This window comes from Theobroma umbraticum, unplaced genomic scaffold (assembly GCF_002168275.2).
Source record: "Theobroma umbraticum cultivar Fairchild unplaced genomic scaffold, ASM216827v3 scaffold_12.1, whole genome shotgun sequence".
NCBI classification, from domain to species: Eukaryota; Viridiplantae; Streptophyta; class Magnoliopsida; order Malvales; family Malvaceae; genus Theobroma; species Theobroma umbraticum.
Window position 1 is genome coordinate 2,343,880 of NW_018397269.1, and position 26,778 is coordinate 2,370,657.

The window sequence follows — 26,778 nt, forward strand, 5'->3', positions numbered from 1 at the left end:
CCATTTGGGAGTTAGGGTTTTTTAGCTTCGATTTCCTTCGTCTTCGTCTTCTTCTTTTTGTTATTATTATTATATTTAATAGTACTTTTTAAGCCGGGGTTTCACATGGAGACATGCGACAGCGTCTCTGCAGTTTCAAGAACCCCCGAAAGAAAACAGAACAGTAACCAAACCCAATAAACAAAAAACCAAACAGAAAACACAGATTAACGACGAAACACACGCACGCAAAAACATGACAATATAAAAACATAACACAGTTTTCAAAATCAACAGCTTGTTTTATCTTTTATTTAGAAACTGATTGGATAATAAATTAATCGTACGATTTTTTTGGCGGGGGAAGCAAAAAACTCTAAAACCCTAACCCTAATGAACTAAAATAATTAAAAAAAAAAAAGGAAAGAGAGAGAGAGAGAGAAAAGAGGTTGACCTGTTTATTTGTTGAGTTTACTTTTTTTTTGTTTTTGGTCAGTTGTTTTTTGGGTGTTTCTCTCGCTCTCCTCGACTTTCGCAATCCAAGGTTGGAGTGGGGCCACAGAGAGAGAAAAAATTTCCTTGGGTGGGTGATGTGAATTTTTGACTGAGGTAAAGTTTATATATAGGAGGGGAATGTCTTCCTATCTGGCGACTCCGCCCAATATGGGCTTTCCGTTTCGCTATTAGTCCAATTTGGGCCTGAATTATTACTATTATTAATTCATTAATAATAGATTTTTTTCAATGAATTGTACAAATTTAATATAAAATTTTTACGTTTTCAAATTTTTTTCTCTTAAAATAATAAATTATAACATGAAAAAAATAACTTAATATTTGAATATTAATTACTTCAATTTTTAATTATGTGAAGTTACTAAATTTTTATTTTTTTTTGCAGTAATGTCTAGAACTATTAAAAAAATAATTATTTTTTATAATAATGCTTGGAATTTTTACAAGAATAATAAAAAACATTATCCAAAGAGCTTTCTGATGTTTTTTGGTCATTGAACAGCTTTGGTTAATGAGTTTTTGCTTTTATTTTTTAAAAATAAATAGTAAATGCTTTTAGTAATATTAGTTGTAGTATTTTATTTTTTTTATAAACAATTTCTTCTTAACTAGTAGTGGTGATAATTCTGTATGCAAATAATGAAAAAGAAAAAAAAAAGTATGCATGAATGGTAGGAGTAAGGCTAAATTAAGAAGAAAAATAATTGTAACTTTCTTTGATCTACTTTTAATAGGAATCGCATTTGCATTGATTATGGGTAGGTCAGTTCCATGAAAAAGATATCTTTATGACAATATTTTAAATCAAATATGAAAATGTGATACTAATCAATTAAAATCCTATTGGTACGACATTTGAAGACTTTTTTAAAATTATTATTTTAATTTTATTAAGTGATTTTTACGTGTTATTTTGATTCAAATATATTATATTTATTTTTGTCTTAAGAAAAATATCCTGGGAACTCTACTTACATTGCCAACAGATGATAGGTACATGTTTCTTATAAGGAAAAAACATTCTTGATATGGTCGACTAATAGCAGATCTAAAATAACGGTTTCCTTACATGTACCTTGTATAAATTCATTTCCTTTGTTCCCTCCAATTTTCACCACAGTTATACAACTATAATAAAAGCCTTACAACTTCAATTGAAGAATGGAGTTAAACCCCAAAATCCAACTAGCACGAATGGTTCCTTGGTTCGGTTCATGGTATTTCTTTTTCATTTTCATCTCCTCACGTTTCTGCTATATCTTCACTTGGCTTGTGAATTCATAGATTTGAACCAGCTCAAGAATACACCACACCATTGTTTGTTCATCGACAAGAACATCAACTTGGCCGAACGCTTCCCTTGTTTCCCAGAGGATTCAAAACTCCTCCAAAGGGCACAGTTTTGCACTGGGTCTTGCCCCTCATGCATAAAGAAGAAATCTCAAAATCACATATCAGAAACTGAACCTTAAACGAGAAGGAAAACAAGGGATAAAAGATAACTGGAGAATGACATTGGATACATCTAAGCAAAAGAAATCCTTTAAATTCTTCTGAGGCCTATCTAACTTATTGTACAAGGACCCCACCCCATCTGGTGCCATGAAATCACATGTATACATCATCTGTTTCAGAAATCTTTACAAGTTAGGCTACAACCAACAGTAGCGCACCGTCCTAAAGAAGGGAGTCATGGCCTCATGGGGCAAGTAAATACTAAGCAATGATAAAATCTGATGACAAATACAAAAGTTACAACAATGCCATTCACCACCTGCTGCGATTTCGGTGACTGTTTGACCGAGATGAATAATCAGGGTAGCTGTTCTCCCATCTTTCATCAATCTCACTTTCAAATCTGGCTGAGCCATGAATTCTTGGTGAAGTTCGCCTATCTGACAATGAGTAGTGTGTGGCACTATAGGAACCATGACTAGCAAAATCTTCATATACCAAAGGACTCCTACCCCTGTCAGAATAGGACCTTCCCAAGGTTGGGCTTCGTGGCCTTGGAATAGGATCTCTTGGACTGTGAAAACTGTGAGGAGAATCATAATTACCATACCTTGGGGGATAAGATGAGCTAAATCTAGAATCAACCCCTGGAGGCCCTTCATCTTCAAAATCCCCCAAATACCTTCTCTCATGATGATGCCCTCTGCTGCCAGGTTCAGAAGAATGGTGTAATCTATGGTGTGACCTACTCCTAGATGATTCAGAACTTGAAGAACCAGGTGCCCAAAGTTTTTCATCTGCCTCTACAGGGATTGGTGCATTTATTCCTGGAAATTCAACAGTCATTTTCTTCTCTGGCTCACCATGCACGACTTCAGTAATTTCCCCATCTTCCTGTTCTTCATTGGTTTCTCCATCAGCATAAATTGTAATTCCTGATGGCTGATCCTCATCATCGGGAGCTGAACATGTTTGCAAATAGTCAATTTGTAAAATAGCATGAGAGAATAACAAATGACAAGTCAAATTTCGGCAATGTTTAAGCTGCTAACACAAACAATTAGGACTGACTAGCATACAATAATTCTATCTAGAAACAGTGGTTTGAGATTAGAAAATAGTCAAAAATTTAAAGCTAAAAAGATAAGCCATTTTTAATTGGCCCGGAAGTCAATAGGATTTGTTTCCTTCGTGTCTTTTTTACATCAACAGAATACTTTGCTTCTATTTTTTACTTTGTTGATGCATAACACGTGGAGCCGTTAGGATTTACTGTTCCAACTATTTGCTGCAATTAACCAGTAAAAATTTATTAGTCAAAACCCTCACATATATTCATGAATTGGTAGGCCACACCATGGATGTGTCCAGTAGCTATTCCGACATCAGATGGTGCAAATAGTTGGGGCAAATAAGGTGGGACAATTGGCAAGGCCCTTCACCAGACAGCAGATTGAAATTTCTTCAGATTATTGAATATTTACCAACAACGCTTCAACACTCTAACCATAAATAAAGATTATGTCTATAGATGTGATGTATCTAGTTACCTAGATATCCTGGTGGGTACCCAATTTCTCGCATTCTGTTAAGCCAAGGCGGTGGATCAAACTCCTGCGAAAGCATATAAGTAAAAATTTTAAGGGCAAAACAGATAACAACTTAAAAAGAGTCACTAATACTGAATTAAATATACAGACGGGTAGAAAAGATAATTTCCTCCATCTTTAGCCAGAAAGACATCTGCTTTCCATTAAATCAACAAAAGAGATAGGAAAGGAAAGAAGTGAGATGATATGTCCCTAAAATACCTGAAAATCGAGAAGCTGACTTCTTGTTGACAAATGTATGGGAGAAAAAAAAAAAAAAATGAAACCGAACAATTCATTTGAAAACTTAGTAACTACTATACAAATACTGCAACCGTTAAGTGAATCAACACTCAAGCAGACATATTTTGCAGAAGAGGAAAAATTGAAAAAATTTGCAAATTCAAGCTTATGCAACTTTTTGAAGGTTATGCCTCAATAACTCTGCATTTCATTAAGCATTGTGATGATTTTAATGATTAAAATAAATGACACAAAATTTCACAATTTATTTTCTATGCATTTGGTTAGTATGTTCAAAACACAAACGTTCAGTTTGGAGAGGAAAACAGAATCAAAAGGTTGATCAAAATGATACACAGCCCACACCAGTGTTGGGCAGAATCTTCATAAAAGACTGGTTCTATATCAGTTCAATTTGATATCTATGAAAGGCCAAACCAAACTTCAAACACTTAAACATGACTAGAATTCCTACAGCTTCTGAAGGTGAATAAGTCAATTGTCCATGCCCATTAACTAAGACAATTAAAGGTGAATATGTTCCTTAGCTATCTATTTAGCATCTAGCAGTGAAGAAGACATGCTTGTTATTAATGCTAATAGCATAATGAGGGGTTTTTCAGAAAAAAAAAAAAAACTGAAAGTGCCTTGATAAGCCCCCTTTTTTTAGTATATAAAAAGATGTTGGAAGAATCCCCAACAGAAATGATGAAACAGAAAACATCAAGAACTTTTGGAACTGGATGCTGGTTATTTAAAGGCCTCAAGTTGTCAAATGTATGATGACTGGGAACTTTAGCATTGTACACAAAATCTTTGTCGTTTTCCTTGTAATATTTGGTTGCATTATCATAAAATGCCACAAAAAAGACAGGGGCAGGAACATGGTTATCATGGAATTGAAGAAGCATATTACCCCAAGGCCCAATAATTGTCGTGTATCAGCACTAAGAACACCTGGCTTTAGATCGTCATACTTTCCACCTTGAGAGCTCTGGTAATATCGAATTGCATTGCGAGAACCAGTGTTCTGATTTCGTTTAGACTTATAGTGCTGCTTTCGAGCAGCATTGACAGCAAGATTGTCACGAGGCTTCGGGCATTGCTTCAGGGAATGACTATAAGAACCACAGTTGAAACAACGGGAAGCATCATCTTGTATCTCCAAGCCTCTACAAGATGCAAGACACAAAGTTAAAAAAACATAGAACATTTAAGATGTCAGGGGTAAACATTACATATACATATATCTACAGAAAACCAAGTCTCCATTTTTTTCTTAATGAATCGTCATGCCATTAAGATCCCCAGAAGAAAAAAGAAACAAAGGATCAATGAGTTGAGCATGACAATATTGCAATAACTCAAAAAAGACAAAATTCCTAATAAAAAACAGAGACACTTGCTAAAAAGGTTAATATTCAAATCCAATATATCAGAGCAAATAAACTGTCACATATTTGACAAATGCAGAGGCACTCACAGATCATAATACAACTGCAGGCCTACACTAATAAATAAGTCAGTATTGCACATGCAATTAAGCAACAATGAGATTTAACCAGAGCATATATAAGTCAAATAATGAAAAAAATATTAATTAGTATGCATTCCTTTTTTTTTTCCTCCGCTAAGAATTTGTAGGCATCACTTGCAGGCACACAATTAATCCTACATCGAAAGAGCTATTACGAGCTACAAAGCAGTCATGAAAAAGTGCATACAATGGAGTCCTCAATGCATATAACAAATTTGCATATCATTTTCCTTTTACATGGCAAACATTATTTGCATATCAAAGCCCAGATGAGCATTTACCCTTCCAAATTACTTGAACCATCTGCTGAAGTCAAACACATTGAATATCCACGATCATAAAGAGGCACAATGTTACTATCCAATGTGATGATCTCTGTACCATGTGGATTCCTTGTTTGGTTGTCTATCCAGAATGACTACAAACCCCAAAAGAGAAATTAAAATCAAACCTAAACACAGAAAAAATTCAATCCACACTCATACAACGCATCAGCCCTTTTAGGGACAGAAAATGTAGACCTTAAGCAGCAGCAATGTGCACAATTTTTGGACTACAAATATTAAGGGAGGAATGGCAAGGGTTGCAATGTCAAAATCACTGAGTATATAATCACACACACTACCTTCTCCAAGAAAAATGAAAATATTTTACTCATAACTAAGAATTTAGACAATTAAGAAGACACTACATAAAACTAGATAGTAAATGACATTAAAGAAAGAAAACTAAAAGGTCCAAATATATATATATATATATATAATAAGAACTATTCCAATTACAAAAATCTAAATACAAACATTGGTCCACAAAACTGAAAATCTAGAAAACCAGAGACAAGCTTACCACAGTAGAGGGCTTCTCTGCACCAACACGTAAAGCAGGAAAGTACGTCCCTTCTCCTGATTCTATAAGTTCGTTTTCATCCTGAACAGGTAGAATTACATTCAGTTGCACTCAAGTCAAGGACAAAATGGCTGCACTATATTAACAATGTGAATGCCGGATGCATGCACACATGCACTTTTGTGTGAACATGCGCATACATCAATCCATCTATGCATATTCACCTGCATGCATACATTGATGGCACACACACCCATCCATCAAAACACACACATACACATATCAAACAATTATGCACACATCCATCCATCTTTCAACACAGAAAGACAGCACATTGGTGTTTACGTATCTGTTTGAGTGAAATAATGCGATTCTTCTTTCCTTGTTGTGAATATATTGACTCCAAACTTGTCATAAAATTTATGTGAGAAAAGATAATGAGGTAAAAGCAAAGGCAAAGTGGTAACCAGCAGATATTTATAGGAAACACTGGTTCACATATTCCATCTCTTTGAAAGACACGATTATGATTAACTTCAAAAGTTCTATCTTAAAAATGAACACACTTACACTTAGAGGGGCACAATACCCCAAATGAACTCCACAAGGTCACATCAATACCTAATTCAGTCTAAAATGTAGGCGTAGTAAAACATAAAAAATTGCCAACAGGTTCTCAAACATTCATTGACAGAATACCTCAAGAAAAAAAAAACAATATGCAATATGGTGAAAGGGCATCATAATCCAAGGCAAGCTAATCTAATTGAATTTAAGAAAGAAAGATGAATCCATGCTCTACCCTCAGTTCTACAGTAGACAGAAGTTTTAACTATTGAGAGAAATGGGGGCAAAAATTATAAAAAACCACAAATTTAACCAGACTTACCGGGGATGAAGTGCCATGTTCAGCTTGCCACTCTGACCACTTCTGCAAAAGTTCCTCAAGCTTCTGTTTACTAGCTCTGGAAAAGGGTGAAAGGGGATAGCAATAAGAACATAACTGATAAGAATGCAAAACAGTTCCGCAACATTCTATATTTTAGGAACTCCTATGCTTGTCTGTTAAACAGAACTTCAAGAAAAAAAAAAATGTGAAGCTTTTAAGTCTTTGGTTTTCAGAAGTAATAACCCTTACTCCAGCCCTAACCTTGTTAAGAAATTATACACAATATGAACAGAAGGTTGCTGGTCATCAAATGTCATCCGGGGTCTCTTAACACCGGATATAGCTGGCACATTGAATTATGAAAAACAAAATCATCATACCATAGGCTGCAGAGAATATTTATTTCTGTTCATATAGAATTGAGTTTATGGAACATACTACTATAGAAGCACAGCTCTTGCATTAGATTTGGCGAATACAAAAAAAATGAAAAGCTCAGGATAACAATTGTGAAGCAGGATACGAATACCATCCATCATGTTGTTCTGGATGGGACTTCCATTTTGGGCATCAAGACGGCGCTTTTTAGTAGGCACTGAAGAGCTTAAGCCATCCATTTTCCCATCAGCTGTAAAAGATGCAGAATGCGCTCCAAAGCTTAAGCCATCCAATGTCTCTTCAACTCTCACAGTTTCAGTCATTTCATCACTTATTTGCATGTCAGATGAATCATCAACAAGAGTGTTGTCTACCTCCGTTTCCACAATTAAATCGCTCTGAGGATTTTTAATAACACCTTCATTCACCTCCAGCCTCTCCGCTTTTCCTTCACCATATTTAGTCTCAGCATTATTTGGTTGAGAATCTACTTGACAAGGTCCATCATCGAAATCACGAAGTTCACCACTCTCACTTCCAGATGAATTGCTAGAAGCAGGAAGGTTAATTATACCCTGACCTTCCATACTTACTGCATGAGAAAACAACCCCCCCATCAGCATACTACAAATTAATCACCACATTACCAATTACCATCACAAACAAACAGAGAGATTAAATCTTAGAGCATCAACATTATTTACATTAGGCTCCAATTTTGATTGTTGCTTCTACTACTTGGTTTTTGCATCCTAAAAAGTTACTAGAAATCAAATGCATAATTGATAAAATATGAACAAATAACTAGAACACAGCACCCAATTCTAACTTAATTGTTGCACACGAAAGTAAAAAAAAAAAAATTGCATTCTCTATTTCTAATTCTTGGAAGAACATCATTTATTTTTTATCCAGCAAGTAGAAAAAAACAACAATTAAACCGTGCCTTACCTAATTAACTAACAGAAAAAAGACAAGAGACCTGTATTAGGCAAATCTACTCAATAGAAAATCAAGACACAACTAAAAGCTTGATCCTGGGCGCAGGCAAAGGCATTCAACGAATTTAAACAAAGAAGCATATTTCAAAAATGAAAGACTTACTGCAACAGTTCAAAGATCAAAGACATTAAACCATACCTAATCTCAACTAATCTAAACCTCTTTAAGTTTCCTTAACATCAAGTTTGAATATGTTTTGTTTCTTTTAATTCAAGAATTTGAGTAGTGAGGAAATAAGAATGAAATTCCTTCTAGACCCAAAGTTACTTAAAGATTAATTTTCTAAATCTCTTTCTAAGTTAGAAAAAGAAGAGAAAATTGAAGGAAAGAATCTTAATCTAATTTTCCCAGAGGAAAAGAGAAAGAGAGAGGAAAGAATCTTAATCTTAATTCGCCAAAGGAAATGAGAAAGAGAAGGAAAACTACGCAAGAAATGAGGTGCTTAGGGTTTTTTTACCTTTGAGAATGAGGAAGAAGGTGAATCAGTGACTGGCGAATCTGCAAAGACTTTCAACGGGAAAAAGAATACAAAATAAAATTAAAGGCGCTCGCTTCCTTTAGTTGGAGGATTTTCCAATCATCCCAATCTTTAATCTTACAAGTATGGAGGTGACAGCTGTCCTTTTTTATTCATGGTCTTGGGCTTTTTGTGGGTTTCCAGGGGTTGCGGCTTGGGCTGGGTCTGATTCACTCTTGGTGAAGCTGCAAGGCATGACATCCGTTGGCCTGTTCAAAGGATTCTCGATGCGGGTGACGCTCGCGGGGAAAGTATTGCGGCTGATTTAGATTGGTGATACGCACACGGCATCAAAATTCTGGATGATTTGTTACTTCCTGCAACCGATGATCCCATTTCAACTCTCTACTGAGCTATTTATTCAGGCTTTAGTGCTAATTTCAGAGAAATAGAAACCTTGCAACAAAGACGATCGTCACTCCCTTCAATGATTCCATGACTCTAATTCATGTTTTCATGCCTTTCGATCATTTCAAAACTTACTTAAGCTGTGATTCCTTGTTTGAATCTTTACCGGGCATCAGAGATGAAGACTCCATGTATCCTACTGAGTTTCTGAAGTCCCTTACCTTTTAATGGCATCCCAAAGTATAACCTTGAACTCGTTGAAAGAGAGTGAGGCAGGCGATGATTTATCCATTTTCATTTTTCTATACACAAAAATATCTCAAAGATTTATATTACAAAAAAATATATATCTCAAAGTTCACCAATAACAATACTAGTAAAATTACAAAAAATTTTAATAAGATAATTAAATAGCATATAAAAATAAAATTATAATTAGTTATTTTACTTTAAAAATTACTAAAAATCTAGTCTTTAGTTAGATGAAGACAAGGTCCTTCTCCTCTTTAACCAAATGCTTCTGCTACTGCTTTTCATGGATTCCCCCATCACTCCCTCGTCATGCAACTTTTCTTCCCCTGATTCTTGCTCCACAGAAAGCGAATGCATGTACCCTTTAGAGCTGGAAGCTGGCTCTGCTGAACTTCGTTGATATTTTCCTCCAAGGTGCTCGTCATCACTTGAACTTTCAGGTTCGATGGGTGTCTTTGCCTTGGCCTTGACAACTGGCTCCTCCTCTTCTTCAGAATCTGAACTAATATCCCTCTCAGTGCTGCTTTCTTCAGAAGATGTATTGCTTAGAGTGTGGAAAATTGTAACACTTTCTTTCTCTGCCCTTTGGAAAGAATAGCTTCTTGTTCTTCCACCATATAATGGAAGGAGAGATTTTGGCTTTGACCCTTCTCCATCCCTGCCCAAGCTGTACGTTGTTGAGAGCTTTCTCTCAATGCCTTGCCTTCCGCGAACCAAATCGCCAAGTTTTTCTATTGCTTCATTGGTCACTGCTTCATCTGCTGCCTTCTGCTTAAACACTGTAATTGTCCTATCAATTGCTTTCTTCTTAAGTTGGAGAGATCTCTGAAAGGCCAAATTGGCTAGTCGTGAAGGCAAGCCGCGGAGGCAAAACATTTGGTATACATATCATTAAGTTCATAATTTGTCAATTAAAGGGCGAATATGTGAAAGTCCAATGGAGAATGAAAAACCTGTTCCACTTTTCTTTTTCATTGGGATTCTTCTTTTACATGCTACTTATAGGTTTCAACCAAGGGGATGGTTATTTTTGGCATAATCAATAACCTTGTCAACCTGTATATCTTTATCTTTTCTATTCTATTTTGTAAACATATCACTCTGTAATTTTCTGGCAATCTATCCAATTTTCCTACTCCCCCTTCTTGTGTAAAAATGACTGACAAGAACAAGGAACGGAACTTAGAACTTACTCGCTTTTCTAGAAAGCGTCCAAGGTCTTGATCTTGAAGCTTCCTTTTCCTCCAAAAGACACAACAGAACCGCACGAGTGCAGCTAAAACTACTAAGAGTAGGGACTCGAATAAAAGGAAGATTAGTACAGCCCTTTTATTACCTGGAAGAGAAGTGACAATTTGGCCCTTCTTAACACTTCAGTGCATTTGATTCTAGAAGTAATTCAGTTGCTAGTTACCTGTGTAGATATTGAGGTGCTTGCTTGTTCCTTGGGAGCAGCTAGATGCAAGCTTTAGACCTGGTGACAATTTAAGAGTATGTGTCCATGTACTAATTAAAGAAGAAAGAAAACTTGACAAGGTGTTAAATAAGATCAATTACCCTTGCTGCGACAAGGTAGAGGGTTGCCTGTCTCTACATCAACCACAAAAACAGCATGTAAGTTTATTGACATCACAACTTAATTACAGTACTAGAGTGTTTTTGTTTAAGTAATTTTGGTCATAGGCTTGTGTTTATACAGTAAAGAGGCATTGACTTCAAACTTTCTTGGAAGATTATGGTCAATCTATGAGACTCTAAACATATTCCATGTAGATTGCAGAATAGTGCTGCGACATTACAGACAACTTAATGCCTAGATGCTGATAATATAGATGGCAACATAGTTTTGTACAATAGAAAATTTTCTTGCTTTTCAACACAGATTTTCTGGAGAAAATGGTAGTGGTTTGATCAAATGATTCAAGTTTCCCTATATTGAAATGGAAGATAATGTATTCACATGGCAATATTGATTCTATAAATCATGGAAGTAGGATAAGACTAGATTGAAGTATCTCACGCGAAGCAGTGATAAAAGCAAGAAGCATGCCCTCATCCAGTACAAAGTACTGCAGATCACTCGTAGACAATGAGGACAAAAGCGGGCCTGATAGAATCAACCACAAAAAGCACTGAGAATATGTATGCCAGAACTTGTGTATGAGAATGGAGAAATCAATTACATAATCCACATAATGATGGTTAAAGAAAAATGTAAATCACCATGATGGCTTTCAGACCAATAGATTTTGCCAGTAGCTGGAACCATCAGGGTGAAGACTGAACTTTTTGGCTTCATTGCTGAGACGTGAGTATATTGATCATTCGTGTGGATAACTTTTCCCTCCATTTCTGTCTGACAAAAATATACTGCATAGCCAGAGCAATCAAGGAAAGGACTATATTGGATCACATAATCTAATGCAGCTGCTTTTGGAAATTTCTTCAGAGTCCCAGTAGGTGAGAATGAGTACAGGAATCCATCCAATGAACCGATTGTCACCCAACCTGTTGTTTTCAACAAGCAAGTTAAAAACAATAAGATGATGAGAAAAAACAGAATTCTGAAGTAGGGCCACAGCAGGTATATACATTATGGCTGCATGATAATCAGGACCAAACAGAACAATGATACCATAGAAAAATGGGCAGGAGATCTTGATCGCCCGGTAACATGCAAAGGGTGATGCAAGTGAATTTTGAAAAGAAAGAATGTCTAACAAGTGAAACAGATCTTGGAAGATGGCATCAGTCCTGCTATGTATCAGTGCTGTGTTGTGATACCAGAAAAGATATGACTGAGAAATTAAAAGGTAGAAAATTCACAAGAAGCTAAATTTGGAAGTAAAGATGGAAAAACTTGACCATAAGAATCAACCAATAGTGAAGATTCTGCAGTACTTAACGGCCCAACACTTTTCTGCCAGAGGACATTTCCTGAAGAAACGTCTAGAGCCAGGATAAGAGACTTAACCGGTACAGTAACATACAAGCGGCCATTATTTCCAGGTGTAACAGTATAAACCTTATCAAATGAGCTTAAGTCCTGAATCCATTTAAAGTAAGGACTACGAACCGACAGAGAGTAAAGTTCCCCTTTAGTATTAGAGATCTGCAGACGCAAAAACATGAAAACATCATCCGAGGAGGCATGTACAACCTTAAGAGATGCCACCCTTCCTCATAGAAATTACCAGCGAAAATATGAGTTTATTTATTGTAGATTCTTAATGGGGCAATGAAAGGAAAGCAGACCTTACATAGATACTAGCCTCACATTGAGCAATCACAGGGACCGAAGCAAAATAGCAATCTGAAAAATCTTTCCTGCAGCCTTGCTTGTAGCCATACTGATCTACCACAGGCCCCGCACTCCAAAGTAGTTGTCCCCGCATCATATACGCAAACAAACCCCGATTTTTAACATTGATAAACACAGATGAACTCAATGTGCTTACAGCAAGCCCAACAATTTCATCTCCTCCCTGCTGACCGGGTCCAGGACCAAAGAAAACTTGGATCGCGGGTTCTGAAGTTCCTATTTTCATAATGTTGATTTTAAGTACTCTGTTTTCTGCAATCAAATATATCTGCTGACAAAATCAAAAATCACTGCATTCAGATTTTTTATTTTTTAAAAAAAATCCATTTAAAGTAGCAAATAACATTGCTCAGTCCTGACCTTCCCTGTACCTCCATGAACTGGGGCTTTAGACATGTTGCATCTGAAACTCAAAGGTAACAACCAAGCAATGGAACCATTATTTTCAAATGCTAATAACGTCTTCTCGGTACAAGCATAAATTCTTCCACTGTCTCCGATTAGAGGTTTTGAAAGCCTATTAGGACTTCTGAAACGTGCTTCACCTGACACACAAAGAGACACACAGAAGACAATAGCATTAGTTAGCTTATTAGCAAGGTTACTCATTAGAGCCCAGAAAATAATAGAAGAGAAACAGATTGGAAAATATTATGAAAAAAGTGGCGTGCAGTTAACATTAGATTACAAAGAAAGAAGCAATGAAGGAGAAAGAACCTGAAAACAAGTGCCGATAATGTGGGTAATTCTGGGACCATGTGGACTGAGCAAACCCGAAATCAAAAGCGACCATGAAGAGGAAGAAGAGAAGGAAATAGATTGCAGGCATTGAGAGACTTTTGAGGGAATGCAAGCAGTCGATTTTGACAGAGATGTTCAAGAGGTTCTGCGTTTCATATTGGAAAAAAAGAAAAGGGTAAAACTGTTTCTTAACTGCCCTGGGTTTTGGCGGGTAAAAAGAGGTATCTTGAATCAATAATTCACCGCCTTGGAGTTGCATCTACATGTTACGAACGGTTTAAGGCTCTCTGACCCGCTTACCGCACATGGGGAAGTTTGCTAAATCTGGTCAAAAGCTTTGCAATCTTAATCTTGATCAAATTACAACATTGAAAGAACTAGTAATTAAGACTTATCTACAACTTAGGAAACTAAGAGAAAACGTAAATAAAGATTAAATTGCTCGAATCTATTTTCTGGAACCCTTCCTTCGTCTTCAGAAATTGTATTTATTCTTGGTTGCAAGTTTCCTTTATACGCCACATCATCCCCGTAAACAGAGCATGTCCTTGTTTTCCTAAAATTGCTGATATTGGATACATAACTGTTGTCCTTTTAACCGTTCTTTAAACCACCACTTTCCTAGCAGATGTGCAACTCCTCTAGGCTATCCGGCTGGAAACTAAAGTTAATAGTGTTGCTTGTTAATTGTCAACACCATTAGTTTATTATACACCAGAATATTATTAAACAAATCAAACTCGTTTATTGTGCATATGATATGTTTAATTTATTTAATATTTGTGTTATTGTGTCGATTCATATTATATGATTTGTTTAATCCTTTAATGATAATCATTTATACATATTAATCCTATTTAAATAAGTTTTTTGTGTAAAAAAAATTTAACTCGATATGTTTAAACATTAATCATATGGTGTTTGTGTAATATATGAATAGATATATCCGTATACATATTTAGAATGTTAATCAATTTAATTAAATTTATATTTATTTATATAATTGTTAACATTTTATATTGTTTTTTTTTAAGATTACCTTAGCTAATTCAACTTTTTAAATATAAAATTTGGTAGGAACACATATTTTAATCAGGAAGATCCTTTCATTTTAAATTTTAATTCCACTTATTCTACTTTGGGTTACTTTACTGCTGGAAACATATCTCAACATTTTGAATGCTATAAGAACAAACCAGGTGGGAAGCATTGTCCCCCTGATCCATGTTATGGTCCCTTTGGCGACCCAAATGAAAGGAGCAAGTTTAGCCCATCAAGTGTTCATGCTTAAACTAAGGCTTCCGTGGTAATTAAAGGGCACTTTGAAATAGTCGCCATGAGGGTAGCATACGTTCAACAACTGAAGAAGTTCAAGTCAACTTACCCTTGTTTTCACAAAGGTGATGTAACATAGTCCGGAGACCAAAATTGTCAGCAATTGGGGTAATGACATCTGTCCAAGGAATTGTGTTGAATTGTGCAAATTTCCCCTTGGCAATAAATGAAAGCCAACCGTTAAAGCCCAAGTGATTATTAGGATCGCAATTAGAACAATCATGTGGCCATATTTCGATGACAAGGGCCAACAATCGTCAATCTCCTTTACCACACAATGAAACCATTCTAACGTGGCATATTTTCAATGGTCACATAACTTGCATTCATTGGTTGCAGAAAGCTTAGTCAATACCGGACGAAGTCAGATTTTGAAAATTTCTGCATCTTGCACTCGGTTCTTGTTGATAAAGCAAGCACAGTCGAAAACAGAACTAATCTCAGTTCAGAGATTTATCTGGCTTGATGGAGCTATCAGGCAAGCATTTGGCGGTATCTAGCTATCTTGTTCCTGTTTATGTTATGGTTATTCTCCTCTCATGTCTTGACATGCTTGGTTTAGCAACCTCTGTGGTCAGTAGGAATGACACAGATCATCAAGCCCTATTAGAGTTCAAGTCCAAGATAACAGGTGATCAGTTCGGGGTTATGCATTTGTGGAACAATTCCATCCACTTTTGCCGGTGGTATGGTGTTACATGCGGTCACAAACATCAGAGAGTCACCAAGCTGGAATTGCAGTCTCTAAAACTCGTGGGTTCCATATCGCCATTTATTGGAAATTTGAGTTTTCTGAGGGTGTTAAATCTTCAAAACAACAGCTTCAATCATGAAGTTCCTCAAGAAATTGGTCGTTTACGAAGACTGCAAATCTTACGACTGCTCAATAACTCCATAGGAGGTGAAATTCCTTCCAATTTGTCTGGTTGTTCTGAGCTTACATTACTTAGTTTTGGGGGCAACCTGCTAGCTGGACAAATACCAGGTGCGTTGGGGCTCTTGTCAAAGCTAAAAGTCTTTAGTTTAAGCAAAAATAATCTAAGAGGAACTATCCCGCCTTCCTTAGGGAACTTTTCGTCTCTGGAGTATATGTCTCTCGCTTACAACAGATTGAGCGGGGTTATACCTGAAGCACTTGGCCAACTGAAAAACCTTACATATTTGGCCGTGTTTGACAATGGAATTTCTGGCACCATTCCTCCCTCAATTTTCAATCTCTCCAATATCAAATTTCTTTATTTTGGCATAAATCAGATTCAGGGTAGTCTTCCCTCGGACTTAGGAATCACTATGCCACATATCGAATGGCTTGACGTCGGAGATAACCTAATCACTGGACCAATCCCTGCTTCAATATCCAATGCCTCAAATCTCATAGAACTTCAATTCCAGCAGAACACGCTTAGTGGAAACCTGACTTTATTTGAAAAGCTGAACAAACTATCGGGACTTAGAATCAATGACAACCTTTTTGGAACTCGGGGAGGAACTGACCTGAACTTTCTCTGCTCTTTAACTAATGCTACTAAACTAAAGTATCTGGATATAAGTCGCAATAACTTTGGAGGGATGTTGCCCGAGTGCATAAGCAATTTGTCTAGCACTCTCGCATTTTTAATTATACAACAAAACGAAATATCGGGAAGAATTCCAGATGGGATTGGAAATCTCATCAACTTGGAGGTGCTAGCGGCGATGGGCAATCAAATATCAGGTTCCATTCCCCTTGTTATTGGGAGGCTTAAGAAGCTAAAGATATTTTATGCCTATTATAATTCTCTCTCTGGGGCTATTCCCCATTCTTTTGGAAATTTGACGATGTTAACTGAACTTGGTTTAGGTCGTAACAATCTTCAGGGTAGCATTCCCTCACATCTGGGTAGGTGCAAGAATTTGGTTAGATTGGTTCTTTCTAACAACAACCTTAGTGGTTCTATACCCCCTGAAGTAATAGCACTCACATCCTTGTCCATTTCTCTAGAGCTATCTTCAAACAGTTTAACGGGTGTACTTCCCGTTGAAGTAGGAAATCTGATAAATCTGGGTGTATTGGATGTTTCTCTAAACAGATTATCAGGTGTGCTTCCAAACAATCTCGGTGGTTGTGTACGACTGGAGGAATTATACTTGGAAGGAAATTCCTTCGAAGGGAGTATTCCATCTTTAAGTTCATTGAGAGGTCTTAAAACATTAGACATATCTGCCAACAATCTCTCTGGTGAAATTCCAAAATTTCTTGTGAGTTTTGAATTATTACAATATTTAAATCTTTCTTTCAATGATTTCGAAGGTGCGCTGCCAATTGAAGGAGTCTTTAAGAATACAAGTGCTACATTCATAGAGGGAAACAAAAAGCTCTGTGGAGGCACTCGTGACTTCCACTTGCCCAGGTGTAACTTGAAAAGGTCCAAAAGGAGATGGAGTAATGCTCTTAAATCAATAATTGCTAGTGTTTCAGGGCTGTTGGGTTTGGTACTCTGCTTTCTCTTCTTTTTCTGGTTTAGAAGAAAAAAAGAGCAGCCTACACCAATCTGGGTGGAAAATTCCTTGTTAAAGTTGTCATACCAAAGTATCCTAAAGGCTACTGATGGGTTCTCCTCAGCAAATTTGGTTGGTGCAGGTAGCTTTGGTTCTGTTTATAAAGGAATTCTTGAAGAGAATGGAGGACTTATTGCAGTTAAGGTGCTTAATGTTTCAAATACTAGAGCTTCCAGGAGTTTCATGGCTGAATGTGAGGCCTTGAAAAACATAAGACACCGAAATCTTGTGAAGATACTAACAGCATGTTCAGGTGTTGATTATCAGGGCAATGATTTTAAAGCATTGATTTATGAGTTCATGGGAAATGGGAGCTTGGAGGATTGGCTGCATCCATCTGTTGACAGGAACGAACAGGAAAAAATGAAAACCTTGAATCTTTTCCAAAGTATAAATGTGGCAGTAGATATTGCTCATGCATTGGAATATCTCCATCATCATTGCGAAGCATCAATTGTTCACTGTGACCTCAAGCCAAGCAATATATTACTCAATGATGAGATGGTTGGCCATGTAGGTGACTTTGGCTTAGCAAAATTCCTTTCAGCAGATAGGCCTATCTATTCTACTAGTCAGTCAAGCTCCCTTGGAGTAAGAGGAACTATTGGTTACGCTCCACCAGGTAATTATGTGCACTTCATTCTTTTCTTCCAGTTTATAATCATTTTTACAAAAATCGTTCCACTTACTACTGCAACATGATTCAAAAGCAAAAGAGTAATTTTGAAGTAGTTTCCATTTAACAAGATAAAACACATTGCCTAACAGCAATATTTAATCTCTCGGGATGTGGGAGGTTTATCTTTATACATTGTTCAAGAATTTCTTTTACAATTATTGCTATCATTTGTGATGATATTATTTGCAGAATATGGATTGGGAAGCAAGGTGTCAACAAAAGGTGATGTATATAGCTATGGCATCCTCTTGTTAGAGATATTCACCGGGAAAAGGCCCACCGATGAAATTTTCAGGGAGGGATTGAGCCTTCACAACTTTGTTAAGGCAGCTTTACCGGAACGAGTGGCTGGAATTCTAAATCCCATTTTTCTTGGAGAAATAGTCAAAGGTGGAACAATCACAAACGACAGTTACCCTGAAAACAGCCTGACAAATGGCAGACTTCTGCAACACTTGAATGCAATATTTGAAATAGGAGTCACTTGTTCTGCTGAATCCCCAACTGAGCGAATGGACATGCGGGATGTAGCTGCCAAGCTCTGTTCTATCAGAGACCATCTTGTGTCTACTTGATTATTAGATCACGAGGGCCACATATTGTATACCGCCCAATCAGTAGGAGATTATGTCGTCTTATGCTAAAGTAAATAATTAATTTTGCATTCTTTGCAAAATACCCAGTTTAATTACATGAATTAAAAAAAGAAGAAGCATTTTCACCACTTTTCAGATAAAAACACTCTTACATATATAATTTTGATTAGGTGAATTGTTTTACTGGGGTACAATTTGTCAAAGTGAGAGTACGATGGTTTCATATCATTCTCGTCTCAACTTTTCATATATGGTAGGTATCAAAGGATGGTGACTGCAATGGCTCTCCAAATTCTACTTCAGTTTAGCCTCACCAAAGGGACCCCCAAATGTATAGAAGAAACAAACCCCATGCTACACCGAAGAAAATTCGTCATTTCTCTTCCACATTGCTGGTCAATTCCGATTGGAGACTCACTTGATTTTCCAAAATTAATTTCAGTTCCTGACACAATTTCAAAACATCTCAAACAAAACTTATCTTTGCAATCTAATAAAGGATGATTCTCTTTTGTTTGTGGTTGTGGACGACCTTGCCTAGTTTGCTGGGGACTTCAAAGATCCCTCAAATCATCACCAACTTCAAAACCAAGCCTAGCTTTTTTTTTTTCTTTTTTCAACCTTTGGTAAAATTGAATCATGAGACCCACAGAAAATAACATAAACCTACATATTATACGCTATTACTTTATAAAGTAAGTCGCTATTGTTGTATACTATTATTAATTATATCTTTGTGCTTTTCAATAGTTATAAAAGATACCATATATATCATACTTCATTCAATTTCAATAGATGCAAAATACATCAAAGCGAAAAATTTTGGCTACTTTAATTAAAATTGACATTAGGATTACTCCATCCCTGCACCAAACTCAATGAACAAAAAAAATTGAGAGATGGGGAGAGTAGTACTGAACATTGAATTGGACAAAATAACATCAATACCGAAAAAGGTTGAACTAGAAACTAACTGAAATTGCTGATCGTTTATCATGTCTTATACTAAAATAATCAACTTCTTAATTTAGTTTGATTGATGTTTTTGTTATTTTTATTTTTTTAAAAAATAAAAACCCAATAACAAAGCCTATATTGGATGAAGGGACATAAAGGAGGTATCCATCCCAAGTCTTAAAAATCTAAATATCATAGTAATTTTATATGTATCGTAATAATTTTCGGTTAGGAAACAAATTATTTGATAATTGAAGATTTAAAGTGACTAGAGTTTTAAGGTACTACAAAAATGTTAAAAGGTTTATGTAGATCTCAATCTAAAAATTAAACTATTAAAACAAATTTTATATTAATAATTTAATTGGTAAAAATATATTATCCATTTATAAAATAATAGTAATATTTGTGTTATGTACATTTTTAAAAAATCTTATTAATTGATCCAACTTGTAACATCCCGTATCTGATGTTAATTAAGCTAGGATATTACTTGAGATTTAAGGAGAATTTTGATTATTTATGTTATGAAAAGTCAGGTGGAAGTGAAGAAGAAAGTATGAAATTAAAATAATATTTTAATAATAAAATAATATTAAAATAATGGTAGAGGTTGATTAAATTGGTAAAATATTACAGGTTAATTTTGAAGAATTAGATTTAGTCAAAATGAGGAGAGCAAGAGAAATTTTAAAAGAATGGAGTATTGGTGAGATGCACTCGTCGTTATTAAATAAAGTATAATAAAAATATTTTATATATATTTAAATATTATTATGATATTTTGATAGAATGTAAATTTGATGTTTTATTTGTATGTATATATATATATATAAGAGAAAGGAAAGATTGCCCCGTGCATGCAAAAGAGGAGAGAATATAGCATTGCGCAATCCGCCCGATACTAAACAAAAAACAAAAAAGAGAATACTAAACCATGGGCTATTGCCCGTGGTAATCAAAAGATAAAAAACAAAAAAAGAACGATGAAGAAATGAAGAAAGCAATGATGGAAGCTCGGTTTGATGAAAAACAAAGATGGAGGTTCGTTTTTGTTTAAATGGAGAGCTCGGTTGGAGTTTGAAAATTGTAAATTAGAAGGGAGAGCTCGGTTGGAGTTTAATAAATAGAAATGGCAATTGAAGCTTTGGTAGAACAATAGTAAGTGAGTTACGAGAAAGCATTTTGTTGGATAGTTTGGAATCAAGATAATTAGTTCAAACTTTTATTGTTGTGTTTGCAGCTCACTTTCATTTGGTAAGTTGGAAGTTGTGATTTGAAACTAAGTTATCTTGATTCTCTGAGGTAAGGGACAATTGAATTATATTGTTGAAATGGTGAATTGAGGCTAGAAAATAAATTGCTAGAGTGTGTTAATGCGATTGCGTATGCAGTTGGACAATTATTAGTCATGTTCTGTAATGGAAATGGGATTTATTTAGATGGCTTACTTAGGTAGGTTAAGTTAAAAATAAATTACCATGAGCATGAGAAAAATTGTTAAAAAGGGGTATTAAGCGTAGTTGAGCTGAATTGTAAAGAGAATGCTTCAAATAGCAATTGGTGGAGTGGTATATATAAGAAATAAATAAGTTTGACATGTTCTGATCTTTATGCATTATGTAATGCTTGTATGTGGTATATATAGAGGTTTATGAAAGTAAATGGATGTTAGTTGTTAACTTAGACTTGTAGTTAATGGTGGCAGGGAATCCAAGGTTAGGTAAGGGTTTTTCTATTTAGGCTTAAAAATGTAAGTTTAAAGAATTAATGGCATTTGAATTTCATATGGCAGATTTTTTATCTTGGATTAATGAAGAGTTCAAAGTTATATTTGTGAATGAGTTAATCACCAAGCAAGGTAAGATGATTATGGATATTTTTTAGTTATCTTTGCAAGTTAGTCACGGGTTGAGTAGAAAAACTTTGATAGCTTGAATTTACAAATGTGATGTGTGAATATTGTTGCAAGGTTTGAAGGAGTGAAAAGAAATTCTGTGGAAGATGTCCAACCTGAGGCCTAACACAAGCCCTCATTGACTTGGTAAATTGGTTATAGTGAAGGTGAAATTAGTTAGTTAAAACGTAAGTCAATTATTAAATATTTGTTGGCTGAATGTATCCAATAATACAACACTGGAAATGTACTAAAAAAAGTGCGATGTTGATGATTAGAAGCTGTTGAACTAGAACCTTAGTGCTAAGAAAAAGCTGCTGGAAATTCTATCTAATCGAGGCCTAGTACCAAGGGTAGATTAGCGAAGCTTAGAAGGTGAGGAAATGAATGAAATTTGAAATTTACTTGCTATAGTTATTGCTGGCCGAATGTGCATATAGGTTTGGCATCAATAGCGCTTCTTCGCATAATGCACTAGTGATTGTTTGAGCTACTGCCTCAGCTGTCAAAGAAAGTTAGTAAGCTACGGGTCATTGACACTTTGACCCGAGGCATTGAACTTTGAAGGGCTCGCCTGGTGGTGGTTTTGAATGTTGTTAGAGCCCTTGATCGAATCAAGCTTAAACTAAGGATGTGGTTTAGAAATTGGTGAGAATTCCCATCAAAAGAGGTGAGCGGACAATTCCTTTTTCAAATATATATGGATCTTGAAATTGTGTATATATATATATATATATATATATTTGAAAGTTAGAGTTCATTCATAAAAAAAGGAAGTTCATATACAAACAGATGAGGGTCAAAGATTGGAAAGAGTACAGTCTTAACCCTCTGATCACATATTGGAAGACAAAAATACTAAACAAAGATACCTTGCCCTTTAAACCATTCACCATAGCATTTACATATAGCTCTTTAGACAACACGTCCCCACCAGCCCAAAATATAAGGCAAAGAAAAAGTCAGTAAGACAAGGAAACATAGCCAGCACGCCTGTTTCCTTCTCTTGCTGCACCAAGCAAAAAATTCAGAACAACAAAATTCAAAACTCTCAAATTTACAAAGATCAAAACCCCTTGTTCTCCACACAATCAAGGTGGTCCCTAGGCACCTAAGACCACTATCGGCAAGGCTGAAACCACGACCACATTAAACCCTTGCACATGCAAATCATGAATCTTGAAGCATAAAACAGTCATCAACCCCATAAGGAAGTCAAGCAAAGCAGACAAAAGCATAACATGACAATTAAGGAAGAACTTGCAACAGGTCTGTGGCTCTTTTCACCCCTAGTTTGGCAAGGTTGTCTGTCAATTTATTCTTAGATCTCGGGGTATAAATAATCTACCATTTAAGAATCTTGTTCAGCAAAGCTTTGATTTTTAATTTAGTTTTCTAAAGCACCAGGGAGAAGAGAGTGGTTTTGAGACTCAATTAATAGCATTTAAAGAATCAGTTTCAATGATTAACCCAAACGGTTGATGCCAATCTACCACCATAAAAATAATTAAAGCCTCTCAAATAGCTAACATTTTTACAAGATTGGCATCACCCCAACCCCTTGTTTTCGAGAAAGCATTTTCACCGTACCTTTATCATTCCTCAGCACACCCCCAATGCCAAGAGGATCGAGGCAACTCTTAGCAGCCCCATCAATGTTAACTTTTAGCCACCCATTTGGGGAAATCTTCCATTGAACCTAGACTATATATATATACAGGCACACATACTATTTTGAATAAAGATCGAATGCTTTGTGTATACTTCACATATTTGAATTGTTATTGAGAAACATGAGCTGTTAGTTACTTATGAATGGTTTTTAACTTGGTTGTGAATCTATTTAGTGAACATACTATATTATTGAACCGTTTTATAAAATAAGAAACAAGCCTATCAAAATAAAGAGATTTTATTCTGTTTTAATTTATCAAAACTGTTATGAATTACACTCTTATATAAAGGCGCTAGAGAGGCTGATCATGAACATTTTAAATTCTACCATGATCAATTTTTATGATGCTTGAGTGAAATGTTTTAACAATGCCATGCTCACTGACTTTCATGTGCGAATTTGTTGTTTTAATGCTCTTTGATTTTATGATGAAACTTGCTGTATTGCTTACGGCTTTCATGACTTAAACATGCACACATTGCCTATTGAACACATGATTGAAATGGTTTATACATATTTGAAATTACTTTGGACTATTTTCTTGGGTAAGCTTTATGGGTATAGGCCATAGTGCTACACCAGATTGTGTGGACCTTGTGAACGAAGTACCAGCTAGTTAATGATTTGATATTTGAGTATTAAGATATTTGGTGAAGTGGAGAGTTTCTACAAGTAGGTATAAGGGGAACGTGAAGTCCCAACTTGATACTTGGTAACATGAGGGAGTTCCCACAAGTAGGTATAAAGGGGATGAAAAACCTGACTTATTATTGGTGATGTGGGAGGTTTTACGATTAGGTGTTAATGAGGACAAGAAACCCCTACGTATGAAGGTGGCGTGGGGAGTCCCACGAGTAAGTGATGATGTTATTTACGTAAGAGAGCATAAGGGCTATACTAGACCTACACAAAGATACCCTAACTAACATATTTTAATTAATTGAGCATGACATTACTATTACTTTTGCTTTGAGAAAACCAAGACTGTGAATTATCTATTTACATGATATTTTGGAATTTGTTGTACTCAAGATTACCATGGTTGATTGATTTTATTGAGTATGAAATTTATACGTTATATGAGTATTAAAAAGTAGTAAGATTTAAACGCAAGTATTTTTTATTAATTTACACATAATTTATTAACTCTGTATAAAATTTATCTCATCATATGTATATATTATCATTATGCTTTTATCAAAAATTTTACCTTAATGCTTGTTTTTCTTCTTGTCCACCCATTGAGTATGAAAGACTCATTCCAACTAATCAGTAAATGACAAATAAGTAAATTTTTGAGAGCAATCGTGGTAAAAAGATTTCAACTCGTTGCGTAGGTAATTGATGTCTGATAGCATTATCCTTGTGCCACTCCTTTGTCTAGATGTCGGTTGTTTTCCAGTGTTGTATCATGTAAAAATATTTCAAAGTTTGGGCCATGGCCTTGGATATTTTTAAATTAAAATTTGGGTTGTGAAAACAAAAAGTTGGAGATTTGGAATTTATTCTTTGTTGAAATTCAAAATCTCTTATTGCTATTTTTAGCTTGCTTCTCTATTGTGGATAAAAATTGTCGTTTATATGAAAAGATGGAATGATAAACATTGAGTTAAAAATAATATTCTGTTTATTGAGAGGTTTACGTATAAAAGGTTTGTCCGTCCTGTGGAACTGCCGACACTGCTTGGGTGCCAGCCATAGAATGGGTCGTTACACGGCTGATGTCAAAGGCTTATCAAACACAGGATCCACGCATTCCGCTATTCATTTGCTTTTTCAGATTCTGTTTAATTTCTATCCATTCGAATCTCACCACATAATTAAGCAGATGCGTTGCTACCTTTTTAGATAAGAAAAGGAAAAAGCAGATAAAAAAAAAACGATCTTTCTTTGTCTATGGCCCTTTCTACACCTCGAATCATCAAAGTTAGGAGAAAAATATATAAAGTATGAGACTTCATGCATAGGTGGAACCTCTGGCTTTTGCATACTGAAAGGCAAAAGTTGATTTTTTTATTCCCAACATAATTAAGTTTTCTTGACTAAGTCTATTCTCTGTAAAACTATTTTTGCATAAAAGAAAGTTGTTACTTTCACCGTGAAACACGCAAAAGTTGAAGACTTTGGAATGATCCCAAGGTAGGCTCATGGATCATCAGCAATCACGTTCATTTCAGCTGTCTATCTTCTGCATTATCTATTGAAATGTTAAATGTTAGTGGAATGGGTTCTTCATGTTCCATCCAAGTAAATTGATGGTATCGTTTACCAAAAAAAGAAATAATCAACGGTATTTGCTTTTTCCAGAGTAAACTGTAGGTTCCTGAAGGTTGCCTTTTGGAATCTTTACTTAAATATATAAAATATAAATATAAATTCAAGAGGAGACTTCACTGTTTAAGTCTTCAATCTTGACCGACGAAGACCTCAACATTTTCATTTCGACTGCTCCGCTATGCTTGGAAGACGCCGTGTTTACCAATTGTAGATGATTGTCTATAAATGGTTCAGTCAGTACCCATTTGTTTGCTCATCCAAGAGTTGGGAGGACATAAACGATTGAGATATTATTATGGGCTCATTTTTGTATCTCTCCATTTCAATGAGCTTGCTTAATTTGCTCTTACTGCTTTTTCTTGTTTCTTCAGTACAGCCACTGTGCCACCCTGATGAACGCTCAGCACTGTTGCAGTTCAAGGAAAGCTTTGTTATCAATAACTCCGCCTCAAGCAGACCTGAAGCCCATGCGAAAACTGAATCGTGGAAACATGAGAGGGAAAGTTCTGACTGCTGCTTGTGGGATGGGGTCGAGTGTGACAATAGCACTGGTCATGTAATCGGCCTCGACCTTGGAAGTAGTTATCTCTATGGTTCAATCGATTCCAGAAGCAGCCTCTTCCATCTTGTTCACCTTCAGTGGCTTAATCTCGCAGACAATGTCTTCAAAAATTCTAAAATTCCTTCTGAGATCACGAACCTCTCAAGACTGGCATCTCTGGACCTCTCTTACTCCAACTTCTCTGGTCAAATACCGTCAGAGATCTTACAGCTGACAGAGTTAGAGCTCCTTGATCTGTCAGGGAACTCATTGAAGCGCCGGAAGCCAGGCTTGAGGTCTCTGCTTGAGAATTTAACTAATCTTCAAGAGCTTTATCTTACTGATGTCAGAATTTCTTCTTCGGTACCTACTATCTTAGCAAATTTTTCTTCATTGAAAGCTTTAATTTTATCAAATTGTGACTTGCATGGTGATTTTCCCCCAAGAATTTTTGAGTTACCCAGTCTTCAGTTTCTCAGCCTGGAGTCCAATCCGGATCTGACTGGGTATTTACCTGATATTCAGAGCAATCACCCTCTTTTGAAATTAAGCCTTGCAAACACAAATTTCTTTGGACAGCTGCCAGAATCATTGGGGAACTTCAAGTCTTTGGAACTTTTGGACATTAACAACTGCCATTTTTCAGGGAAGGTACCGTATTCACTTGGT

At 35.8% G+C, this 26,778-nt stretch overlaps 4 protein-coding genes across 6 annotated transcripts in view; 2 read left to right on the forward strand and 2 right to left on the reverse strand.

Annotated features, from left to right (window-relative positions):
• Positions 1 to 1,573: 1,573 nt before the first annotated feature.
• Positions 1,574 to 9,460, reverse strand: LOC110425729 (uncharacterized). 2 transcript variants are annotated; one of them, XM_021440715.2, is made up of 9 exons: positions 8,892 to 9,460; positions 7,584 to 8,024; positions 7,316 to 7,397; positions 7,055 to 7,130; positions 6,166 to 6,246; positions 5,601 to 5,737; positions 4,699 to 4,954; positions 3,501 to 3,564; positions 1,574 to 2,912 (listed from the first exon to the last, which is right to left on the reverse strand). In XM_021440715.2, the coding sequence occupies exons 2-9, from the start codon at positions 8,017 to 8,019 to the stop codon at positions 2,263 to 2,265; spliced, it is 1,782 nt and encodes a 593-aa protein (XP_021296390.1). In that variant the 5' UTR covers positions 8,020 to 8,024; positions 8,892 to 9,460; the 3' UTR covers positions 1,574 to 2,262. The 2 variants fall into 2 exon arrangements, with proteins under 2 accessions (XP_021296390.1, XP_021296389.1); XM_021440714.2 differs by having other exon boundaries at positions 1,576 to 2,912; positions 7,578 to 8,024.
• Positions 9,461 to 9,700: 240 nt separating this feature from the next.
• Positions 9,701 to 13,746, reverse strand: GEX3 (gamete-expressed 3). Of its 2 annotated transcripts, XM_021440712.2 has the most exons (10): positions 13,591 to 13,746; positions 13,234 to 13,418; positions 12,812 to 13,141; positions 12,417 to 12,663; positions 11,775 to 12,059; positions 11,572 to 11,658; positions 11,109 to 11,141; positions 10,966 to 11,025; positions 10,745 to 10,887; positions 9,701 to 10,376 (listed from the first exon to the last, which is right to left on the reverse strand). In XM_021440712.2, exons 1-10 carry the CDS (start codon positions 13,700 to 13,702, stop codon positions 9,774 to 9,776), a joined length of 2,085 nt encoding a protein of 694 aa, XP_021296387.1. In that variant the 5' UTR covers positions 13,703 to 13,746; the 3' UTR covers positions 9,701 to 9,773. The 2 variants fall into 2 exon arrangements, with proteins under 2 accessions (XP_021296387.1, XP_021296388.1); XM_021440713.2 differs by lacking the exon at positions 9,701 to 10,376 and having other exon boundaries at positions 10,452 to 10,887; positions 12,812 to 13,144.
• Positions 13,747 to 15,318: 1,572 nt separating this feature from the next.
• On the forward strand, positions 15,319 to 18,900 carry LOC110425681 (putative LRR receptor-like serine/threonine-protein kinase At3g47570). The gene is made up of 2 exons (XM_021440620.1): positions 15,319 to 18,109; positions 18,356 to 18,900. Exons 1-2 carry the CDS (start codon positions 15,415 to 15,417, stop codon positions 18,739 to 18,741), a joined length of 3,081 nt encoding a protein of 1,026 aa, XP_021296295.1. The 5' UTR covers positions 15,319 to 15,414; the 3' UTR covers positions 18,742 to 18,900.
• Positions 18,901 to 25,505: 6,605 nt separating this feature from the next.
• Positions 25,506 to 26,778, forward strand: part of LOC110426037 (receptor-like protein 7) — a 5,773-nt gene continuing 4,500 nt past the window's right edge. The window contains exon 1 of the mRNA XM_089785223.1: positions 25,506 to 26,776. Within this exon, the coding sequence (XP_089641349.1) occupies positions 25,864 to 26,776 (913 nt within the window). The 5' untranslated portion in view covers positions 25,506 to 25,863. The remainder of the gene's footprint in view (positions 26,777 to 26,778) is intronic.